The sequence below is a fragment of the Staurois parvus genome, unplaced genomic scaffold, assembly GCF_062004578.1.
Source record: "Staurois parvus isolate SC_StPar_1 unplaced genomic scaffold, SC_StPar_1.0 ptg000332l, whole genome shotgun sequence".
Taxonomy (NCBI): Eukaryota; Metazoa; Chordata; class Amphibia; order Anura; family Ranidae; genus Staurois; species Staurois parvus.
Window position 1 is genome coordinate 1,258,384 of NW_028318128.1, and position 18,587 is coordinate 1,276,970.

The following is an 18,587-nucleotide window of genomic DNA, read 5'->3' on the forward strand; positions in this document are numbered from 1 at the left end:
AATTTTTAGGCATTTTGCTAAGGCACCCCTGAAGAAACCTGGAGGCACTCTTCTTGAAAAAGGCTGGGCTATACACATACACATTACTCCGTTGCTGTTTTTCTAATTATTATTTTTTTTTTTAAAGAAAAATCACATTTAGTGTGGCTGTCTAGACTTCTTTTACTTCTCTCCATCAACTGTGAGCTGTGGCAGCACCTGTCAGTTCCATCGCAGAACAGTGTGGCTGACTGATCTGGAACAATGTCTTCTTTGTTCAGAACGTACAGTAAGATGCCATCATATGAGGATTGTGTTTTAACTGAAGAAAATCATATTGTTTGTCATGAGATAGCAATACAGTAAAACAACAGACTGAGGCTGGATAAAAAAAAATAAATATCGATGACCTGTAAATATCTTTAACAGGTATAATTGGATAGACAAAATGGCACAAACATAATTGGAAAGTTAGAAAATGATTTATTAGACTTTACTGTGAATCAATTTTGTGTAATGTATTCAAAATCCCACCTACAGTGTTCATTACAGGCTGTGTACATGTGAAACATAAATTTGCGTATTTATAAAACAAATGAGAAGACTGACAGGACCCTGAGCTTTTTAAATTAATAACAAAAAACTAAGTAACATGAACAAGTACATACATAGTTTAAGGAAATCTGTGCAAAGTCAAATACGTGGGTTGGCATTGCTCTCCTTGATCCATCATGCCGACTGTCAAGAATTAGTATTTAGGAGTGCCAATCCAGAACAAGCACTGCAGTGTGCAAAGTCTTAACTTTAATCTGCACAGAGACACAGAAGATGTGAAACAAGAGGATCAGCATGACAGCCAAGAAAAGGCCAGCAAATGGATGCCTGGAATTTCAGTGATCAGGCTTATTTGTAAGGCCTCATGTATACATGAACTCCCCTAGACGTTTAGCTCTCCTGGCAGCAGAAAAATGTTAAATGGAGCAAAATGCATGTAAATACGGTAGAGGCTACTCACATTTAGTGCTTGGACAATTATTTGATTGTACACATGGGCTTTTACCAGAGTTTAGAGGCAGTTTTTGCCCCCCCAAAAAAACACTAAACTTGGCAAAAAATGTGTGTACTTGCGTCTAAACGCTAGCCGTGTTTAGAGCTTGAACTTTTATTCATTTGATTGGCCAGAGTATTTTCTATAGACATGAATAAAATGGCTGCATGCATTTACATACGGTTAGCGCTTGGATATTTATTCATGTCAATGGAAAATTTTCTGGCTAATCAAATGAACAGCCAAACTCTAATTGCGGCTAACATTTACGCGCCTTTTGCCACGTTTAGCACTTTTTGGCTAAAACGTTCTTCTCAAGCACAATTCTTCTGCCTTCAGGAGAGGAACGTTTAACTTCCTCTAAAAACTCTGGTAAAAGCCTATGTGTACATGGACACAGGCTTTTATTGAGTTGAGTTCAGGAGCTTTGGCAAAAAATGCCAAAAGCTCTTAAACTCACGTTTAGGAGCAGCAGTGTACATGAGGCCTAAAAGTGAAGTGACATTTCTTTATACAGTATATGCTAGATCAACAGTACATGTTCTCCTACACATTTCCCATACTGCAATGGAAACGAGAAAAGGGAAAATGTGATTGACAGTTACAGCTTTGCTTTCTATGAGTATTTTTGTAGGACTCAGTTAGGCTAAAAACACCCTACCTGGCAGTTGAGGATGTGGAGAGATCCATTTTTTCCTACCTGTATATCCTTAGCTTGCATTATTCCTGCTGGCTCTGTCCATGGTGGAGGGGTTTCCTGAGTCATCCCTGTAATACAGCGAGAGACCAGTGGAGGTGCCGGAGTCATCCCTGTAATGCTGTGAGAAGCCAGTGGTGTCTTTCTTGTCTCCATACCATGATTTTCCTGGTTGAAGTTTTCCCTACCTGTGGAAGAGCTGGATATATTTCTATGTGCATTTAATATGCGCTTCTGGCGAGTGCATTCATATAGCATTATCTAGCACAGAGTCCCTTTCACCCGTTCATCACGGAGATTTATTGGACGTTTTGATATTCATCCAAATCATCTTATCCATTTATTTAATATTGGACTGTTCACCATTGTCACTTTATATTTATTTGCAAATATCACGTACTCGCTGATATTCTGTGGGACACTCATGCAATATTATTCACTTTAGCGCTATTTTGAGCGCCTTCACTTTGAGTATGTCACTCTTCTCACTTTACTAGCATTCAGGTTTTGTAATATTGTACAGCGCTGCATTTTACGTATTTATATACACAAATTAGTAGGGGATTCCACCAAGGTATGTTAGTAAGAAGTAATGATTCCAGTGGTTACACAATCAGACCAAAAAAAATTCAAACAGCACTGGGAAGACACTGGCTGACTGCTCTTAAAGAAGAACTTCAGGCAAACTACTAAATATAGGAGTTAAATACATAAATGTTTATTAGTTTACCCATCAAAAGATTTGTTACTTTGGTAAGACTTCTTGCGATACATAACTCTCTGCTAGTCAGAAAAAAGTCTACTAAGTCCTCATTCAGCATTCTGCTTTCTAGGTCTGTACAGACTCACTAGACATAAGTGATGATGTCTACTTTTTGTCCAAGGAGGAGGGCTGGAGGTGAAGAGATGACAAGAAGCTGAGCCAATAAACCAGAAACATGAATTGCTTAATTAGTAACTGTGTGTCACCTAATCAGTACTGCAGTGGGCAAAAACACATGTAAACCAAAATACTGGATTTACAGAATTACAAATCCTTTGACAAGCAAAATAGTAAACAAAGTATTTAAACTGTGTATTTGCCTAAAATTCCACTTTGATGTCTTGAGGGACTCCTGATTCTAACTAACATCTACCAGGTCCACCAAATTCTCCTGGCCATTATCCGGCGATTTTTTTTTTTTCTTGGCAAGCATAAGTCATATTGAGACTCTCTCAGAGACAAATGAGTGAAGATGATGTGAGAACCAGGAATTCCAACAGGAGGTTTCACTACTGAAATTAGTTGGTCTCAGGAGCCACATAGTGATAGTGCAACAAAAATGTTAGTTCTGCATGGCCTGGCCTTTAAATACAGAGTTAAGCTCTGCACCATATCTGTACACTAGAGGCCATAGTGCCGAGTCTGTGTCGCTATGACATTCTTCAAAGCTTCTCCTTGTCCACTGCTAGAATCATCTTCACATTAGGCCAAGTCTCTTCAGCTCTGCTCTAACGGTTTCAGGGTGCTCTTGTTTCCAATTTGCCATCAGAGGTAGCCGTGGTGGGCCCAAATCTATTCCGGATGTCACAGACATTATGTTTTTAAACTCTGGTAAACCCCAGCCTGCAAAGAAATAACACAAATATTTTCAAATACAATCAGCACTGGTTTTACTTCAAAGCAATGTCTTATTGATTATTCTGGTTCACTACACTTTGCACTGTATAATAAACAAACTCAAAAAATTCCATACTGTTTGGCACTTCTGGACAAATAAAGTCAGAACCACTGGCTACTGCTCTGTGAGCAATGATGCTGGAGCATCAATGGTTTTCAGTGGCTTTACCCTCACTTCAGAAAGCATTGCACAGGATCCCTGTTGGGGGTGGTGGGGTACTTCACAGATGCCCATTTACATGCATAGCATTTTAAAGGAAACCTGTCATGTGAGAATTATAAAGGCTACAGCAGCTGACCATTCCTTCTGAAACTGCTAGTTACCTGGCTGTCATGCTCAGGCATTGGCTTCAATACTTCCTGAGTGACTAGCCTGGAACAAAGTACAGAGACAAGAAATTCTGATACTTATTTCACAGCAAGCACATTTTAGGTCTGTGACTCAAAGTACTGATGCCACAGTCAGGCAGCAAGCATTTTTAGAAGAACCCCACACATCTTAGCATCAATTTAAGAGGCCTGTACTTGTGCAGACATGGCCTACTTAGCAGAAGAGAAGCATGTGCACTGCGGTGGCAACGCTGCAGAGGCTCTTTGAAAGCTCAGGGTATTGCCACCAAGAACAAGAAACTAGAGTCACTGCCATGTTTATCAGATAATTTGTTTATGAGGACTAGTGAATAGTAAAGTGCAGCGCTAAATAAATGACAGTAAAGTCCCAATATAATTCAATATACAGTCGGTGCTATGAATAGTGCCAGTAAGCGTATCCTTCTTAATGGTGCTCCAAGCAAATGATAAAATTATGCGCTTACCAGAAGCGCATAGATTATGCACATTGATATAACCAAAAACAGGAGCATCAGAGTAGTGATGTATGTATCTGGGACATCCATCTCCTATTGGACAGCTCTGCAGTAAATGGGTGATGTCTGCTGCAGAGGTCTCCTTAAGGATCAGCAGGGTCAGCCACCTGATTACAGGAATTCCCCTTCTCTGGATATTGAAGAACTTCTCAGGTTCTGCATACTTAAAGGCGGGCTCTGGTCAGGACACTGAGCTCTCCTCACACCGCCGTGTCCGGGCTTCCTCCTTTCTTTCTGAAGAAGGGAAATACCGTGCAGCAACAACCTACAGGCCCTTGTCGTCACTTCCTGCCACAGCCGTTGCTGCACGGTATTGCCCCTGAGGAAGTCATGTGAGAGGTGATGCAACGCGTAGGTGATGTCATTTCCGGCGCAGATGCCATATTTGGACTCCCTTAAGAACCCAGCAAGTACACCCATGCATGAGGTTCTATATGCTCTGTACAAGAGGAAAAATGTGAGTGTCCTGTATATGTTCTTTTACTCAAGCAATAAATGATAATGCACTATGGAGGCTTTTTTCTTTGTGGATTATGTGGGAGCTGATATGTCCAGATAAGAGCCATTTAGGATATTTCCTGTGGATACGTTTTAACCCAGGAGGATCCAGGAGTGATCCATAAGGCATTTTGACCCTTTTAGGGTTGCAGCAAGGAGGTGAGGGGCCAATCTTACTGAGTGTGCAATCATCACCAGGACCTACCAACACACAAGATTCACCTGCATGTGTATTGTATGTTGTGGACATTGGTGGCACATTTTGTTTATTTACTTTTTTTGAGTGATGTGTTCACTCATTGCGTTGTCATGACTGTAGCTATCATTGGTAATGACACTGAGCACTTGAGTTTTTAGATATATCCCCTCTAATAGGGGGCCTATTATTGGTTATTTTCACTTGTAGCACTATTGTGTTGCACTTTTCCTTCAATATTATTTACATTTATTTACTATTATGTCAGTATTTGTATATATAGGGATTTAGTTATAATTAGGAGCACTGCACTTATTGTTTATTTTGATTTTTCACTTTAGGTATAAGGTACAGGTGTAGCAGCTTATTTCTAGTTTATTAGGATTGAGCGCAGGAGGTTTCCCCATTGATCTATTAAGAAGGATACGCTTACTGGCATTATTCATAGCACCGACTGTATATTGAATTATATATTATATTTACTTTCATTTATTTAGCGCTGCACTTTATTACTCTTCACTTAATACTGGAGGTTTTTACGTGGTTACCTGAGTGTATCAGCTGCTATAACGGAGAGCGCTCACTATTGCTACATTTTACTTTGTTTATGAGGACTGTTCTCATACACAAAAGGACACAGTTAAATAATAATTAGAATAGTCTTCCTTTTTTTTGGAAGGGGGAGATGTTGCATTTTACTGATACTTCAAAGGTGCCAAACTTGTGCTTCTAAACAATTAACAGAACATTAGGTACCAGCTGTCAAAGCCCAAAATTTACTTACCCAAGGCAAAAACAAAAGCCATAAATTCCTGTATTTTACACTGAAAACAACAAAAATACAGATTAGCAAGAATTTCAGAATAAGGCGTATGCTATAAGAAACCAAAACTAACATGAAAAGGAAAGTACCTGAATTTCCCGGGCCTTTTTTAAATTGCCTTCTTCAAATGCCGCCAGCATTTTATGAGTGGTAGAACCCAAGTAGTTGTAAGTACTGTGAAGAAATGGTTTGTGTTATAATATTACTAACCAGCTTCATAAGCATTTCAAATTATTTTCTCATTCTAGACAACAGATTACAAATCTCTAAAGCATCGTGACATGAGCACCGTGTACTGGATAAAAAATAACTCCACCAAAGCTCTATGAACAGAGGCAGGGTAACAATAGTGAAATGTGTAAATTTTATAGAAAAAAAGAATAAACCATGAAAAATTCTCAATGCAAAGAAACAATAGAAAGCACTTGGGTTATTCACTCCAGTGTGGCTATGACCCAGCCATAACTCAGTGTGTGTGTAGAATTGCAGCTTTCAATCAACAAGCTTACTGTAGGTGGCTCAAGGATACTAAAATGAAAACTTTCACCTATTCAGCACTGTGCTACTTTAACTGGCAATTGCCTGGTCATGCAACACTGTACCCAAAAGAATTTATCATTTTGTTTCCACACAAATAGAGCTTTCTTTTGGTGGTATTTGATCACCACTGGGTTTTTTATTTTTTTTAATATATAAAACAAAAAAAGACCAAAAATATTGAGAAAAAAAAAATAAAACAAAATATCAAATTTCTTCATACATTTACCCCCAAATTTATTCTGCTACGTGCCTTTGGAAACAAAAAAATCCCAATAAGTTTACATTAATTGGTTTGTGCAAAAGTTATAGCATCTAAAAACTATGGTATAGATAGTGGAATTTATGCAGCTATGACACTATACTGGTAATGGTGGTAATCAGCGACTTATAGTGGGACTGTGATAGTGTGGCAGGCAATCTAACACTAGCTGATGCTAGCTGGGAGGTACACTAACTGACATGGACATCAATAGTGACAGTAATCTAGTGATCAGTGCTAATACTGTACACTGTCACTCTACTAATGACACTGGATGGGAAGGGGTTAACATCAAGGGTTTTTACTAAGATTTGGCTGGTTTTTTTTTCTCCCTGTTTTTGCAGAGGGAAGAATTAGCCAGATCGCTGCTCTCTGTACAGAGCCCTGTGTTGTTTGTAAACACAGGGCTCTGTGCTTTAATTGGACACAGCATATCAGCAGGTCTCAGCCATAAATCATTGGCCCGGGACCTGCTGTTAAAATTCCAGCTACAGTATGGGTCACACGTTCGCCCAAACCTGAAGTAGGCTCGCAATGTTTATGTTGCAGAGCCTGCAGTTGGCACCCGGTCACAGTAAACCTACTGTGACCAGCTGGCAAGTGGTTAAAAAGCACCATAACAATCCTAATTTCATGCCATATTACTTATGAAATGAAAGAAAAAGCTCACTTTAACCTAGCATTTGAGTTCCCACAGAGTCCATAAAGTCCTGCACATAAAAGAGTTTATGGACTAACAGTAGTCAAAAACAATCGATCCCATACTTCCCCCGAATACCATTTGTCCCATACCAAACACATCAAGAATCAGCTCTTCCAAAACCAAAACCTTTGTGCTGCATCAAGACATTAAGATTTTCTTATAGGGATCTGTAGAGAACATACAGAATAAGCAAAGGCAGCAGGTCGCAGGAGAACTGGAGGAAGAAGTGCTTCATATAGAAGTTAATTATTAGACCAGCATCACAGGAAGCACACAGGTTTAGGCTGGTCATACACAAATGGCTAAACACAAACATCTAACATATTCCTCCATCTACTCCACACAGCACCAAAGGACAAATCCTCCTCCTGTACTCTGACAACTGCCAGGAGTGCTGACAAAATACCTGAGCAGTGGCTGCATCTCACTGGAAGCAGCTGCTGTTCAGTCAATGATTTTCCACCTGTTCCTTTGATTTTTGAATTGAATGACAGTGAGCGGGAGGGAGCCAACAGGGCACAATTTCATCAGAAACTGGCCAAAATTCGCATAGTGTATCTTGATTATCTTATAGAAGCTCCACCCAAAAGGGGACATTTGCTTTAAAGACCTCATCCCTCGTTCTCTGCTAAAGACCTTTGGGGAGTGGGGGGGGGGGGGGGTACCCGGAACTGGACAGGTACCCACTTCCACTTTTGCTGCGCTCGCCTAGGAGATTGGAAGCGGAAGTTGTTCCCTCCCTCCCCGTAGTCTTCTGAAACACATGACAGGTCCCAGAAGACTTTGGCACCATTCACAAAGTGCAGCACTATTCGCATATGTGCAGTGGACACCTGGCTGTGAAGCCACAAGCTCTTACAGCCGGATGTCAACACTGAAGATGCCAGCGCAGGGGACACAGGATGGCTGGTGAACCTGGCTGCGGTGAGGACAGCGCTAGATTGAGGGACAGGCGACTGTTTTTTTTAAAAGTCAGCAGCTATAGTTTTTGTAGCTGCTGACTTTCATTGCTTTTAACTTTTGACTGGAGCTCCACTTGAGTTCAAAAATATTTGGGTGGAGTTCTATGGCCATATAATTGTCAATAGTTATGTAAAAAGAGGTTTGCGCTTTGTTTGACATAATGTTCATACCATAACAAAAAGTTCCGTTTACCTGCCCACTGCTCCATGCGCACCAAACACTAGACTTCCTAGGAGTTGCTGTATGGAAAAAAAATAAAAACAAAAAACACAAAATGTTACAAAAGTTTCCATTCACATAAACAAAAACCTTAGAAAAAACCTCAAAAACAGACAAAACAAAAACAAGCAAACACAAAGCACACACCTCATCTACACCGAAGAGAAAATCAAGCTCCTTATACTCATGGATACACAGGCTGAAATCCATCAGGTTGACATCACTAAATTTAACTCCTCGGAATGATGGGATGTGAAGCTGCATCTTGCCCACCAGATTTCTCACTTGATCTATGTAGGGCAAAACATAGGATCATAAGAGTTGAAGCAATGTGCATCTATCTAGGGCCATAGGAGCTGAAAAAAATGAATCTGTCACCTATACAAAATGATCCATAAGATCAAAACAGACATGGTTTTTTTTTTTTTTTTTTTTTTTTTTTTTTTAAGTGCAGTGTGTAAAAACAAAACATCAATGTGTACCAAAAAAGCTCATGTAAATACAACGAAGTGCACTAGGGTGTGTCATATGGCTTCCTCCCAAATAGGAAAGACCTTTCCCTGACACCTCAGGGCATAAGACTCCTGAGGGAGGCAAGGCACATGCAGGTCTTTCAAAATTAGTGCAACTCAGATGGAGTTGGAATAGCACCAAAATGACTACTTCCATTGCAGACAATAGGGTGTGACTTGTCATGCGATTTGAAACTACAAAATTGCATGACAAGTCGCGTTGGTGTGTCCGGGTACTAAGAGCTGGTGCATTATTAAGTCTACTCTCCCATTTCTGCCACAGACACAAGCAGATGTCTCATTGACAGAGATAGTTGCGAGACATCTTTACATTTTCTTCTATTACCTTGGAGCGCTTGGAACTTACCACAGTGTTCTCCTTGGCTTGGCTGAAAGGTGAGATCATGTACCTTTAATGACAGCCTCCTTCCCTTTCATTCAAAGAAACAGGAACTAGCATGTATTTGTGCAGAAATTTGTAATATATTGGAAAACGTGTATGATAAAGAGTACCTCTGACAATGGAAACACTTGTTGATGATCTCCATTTAACCCTGTACGGCCTGATCCCTGCAAGCAATGCTTAAATCTGTCACACCACTTCATACATGTGCAAAGCCACCTTTGGTTTACACGGAACCCTATATGATGCCCAGACTAGTTCAGTTGTTCTGGTAGTAAAATGTTGTGTGCTACATAAGATCGTATACAAACAATAAGACATAAACAGATCCGTATTGTTGCAGTTCTGGCCAACCTGAACACTGCCTTTTAACTGACAACTACAGCAGGGGATGAATAAGAAAAATGTAGTTGCTTTGGAGTTCCCCTGAAAATACAGAGCTACAATAAGGCTTCATGATCCAGTCTGCAACTACTTTGAAACATCCACCCTCATTTATTGAACCTTCCTCTCATACTTACAGTTCACACCAGATAAACTCGGAATGTGATAGTAGTAAAAGGGAAGACTGGGTGCAGCTGCTGCCACTTCTTTCAGGTAAAGGACTAAAGCATCTAGAAAGTAAAAGTTGAAATAAGAAAAGTAAACCAATCACTGAAAGTATAATACAATCTAGGAAACACTGCAGCTGTGGTAAAGCAAGAAAGATCAGCCAAATTACAGAGCCATGGGTGGCCCTGTCTGTGCCACCTGGCTGATGCATTCACTGCCTGAGTATTCAAATATCCAAGAGAGCGGGCAGGTGCAGATTCTTCCATGCATTAGAGATCTTGTGTATGGTTAGCCTTAAAAGTGGTCGTAAACTCTTACATATACCCTGTAAAACTGACTGGCCTCAGATTATATAGAAAAGATTAAATAAATTCTTCTACATAAGTTGTACCTGTTTATCTACGGTCCAGAATTTATAAAGCTTGTCTGAGCTTTCATAAAACAACAGGGGGCAGAGAGCTGAAATTACACACTGCAGAGCTTAGGAAGGAAAGCTCTGGTTGGAGAGAGGGACCAAGGGACAAAGGACCACCCCCCCCCCTCCAATTCAAACAGCACACAGGAAATGAGCGGAGGCTGTCAAATACAGGCTGCTGAGCTGGAGATCCCTCCCCTATCCCCTTTTTTCTCTTGGTGTTAGGAAAACTTGTCAAAAGTGATTCATAGCAGAGGAATGAAGCAGCAGACAGAAATTCCATTTACTGCTCTTAACTGAGACAAGTACACAATAGAAAGGGATATGCTTTGTTCATATTGCATGTCTGAGGTTTACAACCACTTTAAGCTGGCCATAGATGAATAGAAAAATTGTCTGGTTCAGCAAGAACCAGACAAATTTTGATTCAACTACAGCTGTTCCTGCTAGAGAGAAGTCAATTTAATGATCGGCTTCTCTCGAATGGTAATGTTAGGGATCCTTCATTCGGTCAGTGCTACAGCCAATCGGCTGCAGACCTAATTTGTGTATTCTGTTAGTGGAGAAGTCCCACTGTCAGAATACATTAGCGCAGCAGGGAGGATTCCTTCAGCCACTTTGAGAGTGTGCATGGGGGAATCTGCTGAACAGATAAAAAACAACCCATCTATGGCCAATAGATGGGGTGGGAATAGAACTCTTGAGTAAGACTGAGTAAGTTAAGAAAAGGTGAATTCAGGATGCAAGCTGCCCTACATTTGTATTCACATTTACTGCAGTTTTTCCGTTAACATGTAAATTCTGTCTACCTATAACCTGCAATTACCTCAGTGATAAACACAGGCTTTAAAAGGGAAGTATGGGATATATTAAAACCCCCCATTATACTCACCTAGGTGAATGCAGCATCGGTCTGATGCTGCATCTGTCCTCCACCAGATATTCATTGAGAACAGAGTGATTAAACACCACTGATCACTCAGTTCCCCCCTCTGCTCTAAGCAGAGAGCCATGACTATCAGTCACTGTCTCTCTGCCCTGCCCCGCCCGCGTTCACTGGAGCGCCGAGCTGTGGAGAAGACAGAGGGGCTGGTTCAATCTCCCAGCTGCGCAGCAGAGAGGCTGATCCAGCTGCCAGTCAAGGTTTCTGGGTGGATCCCGGTTGGGATCTTTTCAAACCCTGGACCGGCTCTGTGACGTCATCCGACAGCAGGCTTTAGGAGAAGTATAGCCAAAGAAGCGTGAACTATATTTCTCCTTTAAAGCACAGGAAAGGCAGGTCATTGCACAGTGCATCTTATGTACATGAACCTACAGTTAGTACCTGCTTTATAAGGTGAACATCCTTTTCAATGCAAATAACTATGCATGCTTTATGTATTGAGTAACAGCCACATGATTTAGAAATGGAGAAGAGGTTCTTGTTTCAAGAAAACATAAGGGCCGGTTCACACCAGATGTAGTCTAGTGCATTTTTTTTTTTTTTGCATCAAAAATGCACAGACAGTAGATTATATGGGTTCCAATGACATAGTTATCACCTGTGCAATCAGTTTCAGTGCAGAAAAAAAAAAAAAGTAGAACATGCATTTAAAAAAAAAAAAAAACACCATATGAGGGGAAATAATGCACTGTAATGTAGTAAAAATGAATCGAAAATGTGCATGCAGAAGCACATCCAGAGTGAGTTTTGGTGGTGTGAACTGTCAGCAAAAATGCATCCGGAACGCATCCAGAATGCGTTTTCGTGGTGTGAACTGGCCCTAAAATTAGTAAGACTTATAACCAACTGGCAGTGGAAAAACAATTGGTGGCAGGTGTAGTTGTTGCAGCTGACAACCTGGTATAGTAGTTCTAGGTGTAAAAACATCTTCTTAAAAAAGGGGAAGATCAGAAGAGAATGGCAAGATTGATTCAAGTTTACATGTAAACCAAATAATCATTCTTCACTACGTTTGTAAAAACAATATAAAACTTTGAAATATGCATCTAACAGCAGCCAAGGCACTAGGTGACACACACACAGAAATATGTATTTTATTTACCTTGGCTGGATGGCTTGAGAAAAGAAGGACTCACAGAACTAATTGCATCAGCTCCACAAGAAGCTGCGTGGGCAGCCTAAATGAATGACAATGAAAGACAGCCATAATGTTAACAACTGGAGCACTGTCCAGACTACTGTACCTAAGCTGGCCATACACTAGTATATTTTTTATAAACAAAATTCTCTTACATTCAACGGCTTGACGAACATCATTCAAAACTGCATCAAAATTTAGCTTGCCTTTAACATTTGATTTTGGAACAAAAGGACTTTACCAAACAAAACCACATACACGGTTAGAAATGTGTTTGTTTGAGAAAAAAAAAAATCCTGCTTCTTTGAATTTTCTTATCATTGATGTCAAAAATCAAATGACAATTTAAGGCATCATTTAGAAAATCTAAGAAGCATTCCCAAAAAGAAAAAGGTTTTAAAAATGCTACTAGTGTATAGCTAGTATTACAATGACACTGACAGACATCTACAAGTAGGATCCCTCATCATGCACACATTCACAATGCGGTGTGCATCACTGGATTTCCCTTCCAATCCTATTAGGTATGATATGTACAAACACACACATGCTGCAAATCTGAGCAAATTTATTTCTATTGTAAAGGCCTATGTTGTGTGGAATGTAATCAACAAAAACCCAGGTATTGCTCCGTAAAGTAAACACCATTCTATCAATTTTGTTTTTATGCAATTGTTTGATTCAATTGTGACAGCAAACAAAAAGTCCTCCAACCAAAACCATGCACAGCAATGCAAAGCCTTATTGTAATAGAAGGTATTCACATATCTCATTCCATCACATATCCCAAAAATAGGATTATTCTTCCTCCTCAATTTAAGGCCTCTAGGTAGAGCCATACAAACCATTCCTTTATGCCCCAACATCCAAATGTAATCCAGAACTGCTTCTATGTAGTGCAAATACAACACAATTTTAAAGGACAAGTTCACCTTTTACTAAAAAATAATAAATGGACATTTTTTAGCAGGTAACAAAAAATGTGCATTTATTATTTTTTGTTGCAAGAGCCTGTATACCATTGCACCAGTGATCAGCAGATCGCTGGTGCCATGCAGGTCTCCTGCACACCGGTCAGTATATCTGCTTGCCTTTATGGGATGTAAGGTCAAGCAGATATGCTGACAGGAAGCATCAATGAACTACTACAGAGCTCAATTGCGTCATGGTTGTTCATTGAGAACTACAAGCCGACAGCCGCTAATTTTTAATTTCAACAGCTAGCAAGGGTAAGAAGTTCCCCCGATAGCTGTCAAAGCAGGGGGAGCGGAAGCTGGTCTATTCATAACATGCTACATCTTGAATATGGGTGTAACATGTAACATGTTATGAAAGCAGAACTTATCATTAAAAGAGCTCTTTATTTCAAACTGCATACAGCTGTTTCAGGTTTTACTTTGGCAATTGTAATAGCAGTTTATGGAAACCGTGGCTTCTATGCAGAAGGGTTTGAAAGCCAATGAGACAATATTACCATACAGGTTATGGTGAGAAGCGAGTAAATCAATCAAAAAGCCCTCCAACCATGTGTGGAGCAATGCAAAATCATTCCCTTATGCCCCAACTGCTCAAATGTGACAAACTACTACTGAATAAAAACGGTTTACAACTTAGGACAATGTATACGTATGGCCAGCTCCAGTAAGAAAAGTGTGCCTTAGGCTGGGGAACTAGGCAATTTTAAGAAAGGAAACTACCAACCATCAAGATTTTGAGGTCAATTCACTAAGAGATAAATACTGCATGAATTTTTGAATTAAAAGAACTCATTCGGTATTTATTTCAAAAGTAGTCAATTTACTAAAAAACATGCGTTATTTACCGAATGCATTAAATATTTATGTTCTGCGATATTTAGCACTTACACTACGAGGACGTGCTTAGCACGAAACGCGTCAGAGGGGCTACAGCATCTGGACATCTAGCCACCGCTGGTGGCCATCCTGAATTTTTGGTCAGTACTATCTTTTGTTTATTAATAAATTCAATTAAAACGCATCAAAACAATATTATACTATGTGGCGTCCCTTATTGGGCTCTCTCTGGGAGCACCACCTTCTGCAGTGCCTGCTTTAAATAAAGGGGACCCCTGATGCCTGTGATTGCTAGATGAACCTTGGAGCCCTATTACTACGGGGAAGCAGAGGATGATGTAGAGTGCGGCCTGACCAGAATGCTGATGACCTAGGTGTTTGATGAGAAAAGACACTTCTTTCATGCGTATTTAATACGCACTTCTGGTGAGTGCGCATTCTATTCATTTAACTATCTTCACCTCTGGATTGCACACTGTCACCACGGACAGGATCCTATATGATTGATATGATTAATACTTTGTGATCTGGATGTTTGTGTGATTATTAATTGTTATCGCACCCTGTGCATTCATATAAGTTTTGCATATTGCACATATTAGTCTGTTGTCATTTGCATTTTAGCTCTTAGCGCTGCACCTTTTATTTCTTTAATGAAAACATTGTAGTTTGCTTTCATTCACAAAATGATCTCCCTCTGATGAAATGTTACAATTTATTTTCATTCTTGAGCCCAGAGGAGAACATTGTACACTTGTACATTGTATACTTTTCACTTTCTGGCCAGTGCAGAGTTCCTCTAATTGTTATTTTGTACATTTCTAAAAGACCGCCAGCAAACACCTAGTGATAAATAACAAATGTGTGTACATTTTAATGAATGGACTTTAATGATTTATTTCAGGTTTTTTTACGGTATTTATCTCTCAATTTTAACAAATGTGTGCCATTTACCTCATAATCAATATTTTACTTTCATGAATTGACTCTTATTAGCTCCTGGGATAATTTATGCAATTGAGTCACGTGACTGTTATCGAATGCAGTAACCTTTAGTGAATTGGTCCCTTTGGGCCTATGCACTGGACCCTGTACCCCAACTAGCTTCTTGTCTAATGAGAAATCGTCTGTGGCCGATAAGTTTTTCCCTTTCCAAAGTAAAACACCCAAGTAAAAAGGCTCTGGAGGAAAAAGCCACTCTTTAACATGCAAATGACCTTCATAGGTACAAGCTAAATTGTGAGCGCCTTCAGAAGACAAAAAAACAATATTAACAAAACCAAGATTTCTTTTAATCTAAAGAACATGGCAGCACTATATAAATACTGTATATACAGAAAATAATAATAAATAGCAAGCCTTGCACTAGGTGGGAGAATTTTATACAAATATAAATATTTCTATTAGATAGAAACAAAGATGTTTTATAAAAAGATTTACATCAATGATCAAATATAAAATAAAACTCACCAAATCCTTTGTGTCTTCCAGGCTGAGACAACCAACATGTATTATCACATTATCCATTCTAGAAAAAAAAAAAAAAAAAAAGTAGTGAACCAATATTTGAACAATAAAAAATAAACCAAAATAAATAAAGCCTGCTAATTTTGTTCAAAAATAGATTATAGCATGTATAGCATCACTTAACCAAAACCCATCCATTTTTAGATTGCTAAAAGCAGAATTGGACAATTGATGTAGAATTCAGTTTCCAGACTGTACAATCTTGAAGTCTAGCACAGACCTTGTACGTCTGGACCAGAATGAAGGATGCATAGGGGGTTATTTATTAAAAATGGATGGTACAAAGTCTGGTGCAGCTCCACAAAGAAACCAATCAGCTTCCAGGTTTTATTGTCAAAACTTAATTGAACAAGCTGAAGTTAGAAGCTGATTGGCTACCATGCACAGCTGCACCAGATTTTGAATGCACCAGTTTTAGTAAATCTCCTCCCATAGTGTACATTCTTTACACCCACCAAGCCACACCTTTCATGGATCCAAGTATAGCACATAGAAAGGTAAAACCCAGTACACACTGCAAGGTTATTTTTTGTTCCACCAACGGTTTGAATGGAGAAAAAAAAAAAAATTCCATATTGCTGTACCAACACAGGCGATGTTGGTATGGTGATCTTCCCCGCTGTACTACGGTATTCTGACAAGGTGATTTCATTCCCTCTGCCAGAATACACTGATAAGCGCTTGTGGTCATTGGCTACAAGTGCTGATTGGATGCTGACTTTCCAGCATGTCCCTTTGACAAAAGCCGGTCTTTAGACTGCACATACTGACTGAAAGTAGGCCAGTTCCTCCTGAACCGGCTGATTTTCAGCCAGTATGTACCCAGCTGCATATAGTCATCATTAGATTCAATCAATTATGGCCAATTAGGTTAAAAATCACATTGATTTAGAGTTCCTGTTGATATGACAGCTATCTCCTCCTTACTGATTGACCTGCTAAATAGCCAAGTTAATGTCCTGGATAATAGTTAATTTTCCTCTAATACTAGGATGACGGATACGCTCAGAAAGGTCTGCAATGGTAGTGCTAGCTCAGTCAATAAACATGCACAACCTTAGTGTGTGTGTCTAAACTTGCATTCCATGGGAAGAAAAAAAGTCATACAACAGTCCAGCTATACAGCTGTATATATTTGATGTCCAGGCTACTGCACTAAAGCTGGCCATTGGCAGCTCATTTTTTCTATCAAAATTGATAGAGAAATCTTCTACTACTTGCTATTGTACTGAGGCAGCCACACATACATGTGGTTACCTGAATACAGTGGTGCTGCTGAACAGTGACTGTATAGGAGAGGATGCAGTCGCATTTCAAGAAATCATTTTCCAACCATCTCAGTTGACTTCTCATACCAGCTATCTTCTGTGAATTACAAAACACCTTCTCTCTATGTAAACAGGAGAGGGGAAGTGTTAGTATTGTAGTCAGGAGCGCAGCCTAGGGTGACAATACTGCTCCTGTATAGATACAATAGGGCAAGTAAGAGTTGTCACTATACGGAAGAATGTGTTAGTTCCAGAATTGTCAGGTGAAGATGAAGGACAAAACTAATGCAGCCACCACATCCAAGGTGTATCTAATAAGCTGCAATATATGACACTGGGCTTAATTTTTGGGCTTAAATACACTTTAATGCAGGGGTGAACAAAGTAATGTAGAATCTAGGAGTCTAATCTAGCAGTCAACTGGTATGTTTAAAGCTCAACCCTGGGCAAATAAAAAATTATCCCTTGCAGAAGGGCTTCTCAGCACAAAATGGGCTATTAATTATGCAATGGATAGTTTTTCTCTGCCCAGAATTAAGCTTTAAAGCTAAAGTTTACTGTAGGTATGACAATTTTTATAAATATATACTTATACCAATGTGTATGTGCCATACTTGTCCGATCCCTGTGGAAGCTGGAAAATAACTGTAGTAGGCACCACTACTACAGTGACCTCTGCTAGCTTATGGGTCCCATGCTGAGTGGTTGCATTGATGCTTACTGAACACAGGAGGTTGCTCAGCACAGTTGCCATTCAGAGAATACTTTGCATTGTCTTATGGATAGCAATATGTTCTCTGATTGGATGAGGTGGAAATTGTGAAGTCAGCACTCTGCCTTGTCTAATCAGAGAATTGTTTGCATTTATTGAGAAAATGTTAAGTGTTCCCTTACTGGCATCTGTGCTGAATGAGCAACCTTCTGTGTTTGGGAACTAGCAGAGATGCCTACTACAGTGTTTTTCAGGTTCCACGGGGGCCAATTAGGTATGGAACATACATACTTATATTGATCCAAGCTGGACCAATTTAATTTTACTTAATGTAAAATTCTCATACCTAAACTTCAGATTTAAAGACATGAAAACTGGGCTGTCATTGTCAAACGTTACAAATATATATCTATCAGTCAACCTTTATTCTGTAGCTATATCAACTCCCTGGCCACTGGATTTGAAGAGCTCTCATTTAATGAAAGATATACGATTTTGATGGGCTACTCACTTGCCTCTTCCATGCTTTACCCATTCTTCAGCCAGCCTCTTCCTCTCCTGTACACTCAACGACATCCCCTCTCCTGTTGTCCCATTTACTGCATATAAAAACATGGAAACACAAATGATTACAATAGTCTTTGTTTATAACGTGTATTCAACAGGCACCAGTTTTCTTGATTCTTGGTTTTAAATTTGACCGTGTGGCAAACTAAACAGTATCTGCATTGATAAATTAGGATAACCACACCTTTTATAGTTTCTTAAACTGGCATGTTTGTTGGTAATTATAGTAGACAAGTCTATGCAGTGTTTTTTTTTCTTCTTTTTTTTAATAATTGAACTCTGTTA

At 39.5% G+C, this 18,587-nt stretch overlaps 1 protein-coding gene across 3 annotated transcripts in view; it reads right to left on the reverse strand.

Moving 5' to 3' along the window:
* Positions 1-442: 442 nt before the first annotated feature.
* Positions 443-18,587, reverse strand: part of NPL (N-acetylneuraminate pyruvate lyase) — a 37,330-nt gene continuing 19,185 nt past the window's right edge. For all 3 annotated transcript variants that reach the window (XM_089683987.1, XM_089683988.1, XM_089683989.1), the window contains exons 4-12: positions 18,247-18,334; positions 15,699-15,756; positions 12,379-12,454; positions 9,888-9,980; positions 8,599-8,741; positions 8,425-8,471; positions 5,857-5,941; positions 5,729-5,768; positions 443-3,330 (exon numbers count right to left, since the gene is read on the reverse strand). In XM_089683987.1, the coding sequence (XP_089540113.1) occupies positions 3,185-3,330; positions 5,729-5,768; positions 5,857-5,941; positions 8,425-8,471; positions 8,599-8,741; positions 9,888-9,980; positions 12,379-12,454; positions 15,699-15,756; positions 18,247-18,334 (776 nt within the window). In that variant the 3' untranslated portion in view covers positions 443-3,184. The remainder of the gene's footprint in view (positions 3,331-5,728; positions 5,769-5,856; positions 5,942-8,424; positions 8,472-8,598; positions 8,742-9,887; positions 9,981-12,378; positions 12,455-15,698; positions 15,757-18,246; positions 18,335-18,587) is intronic.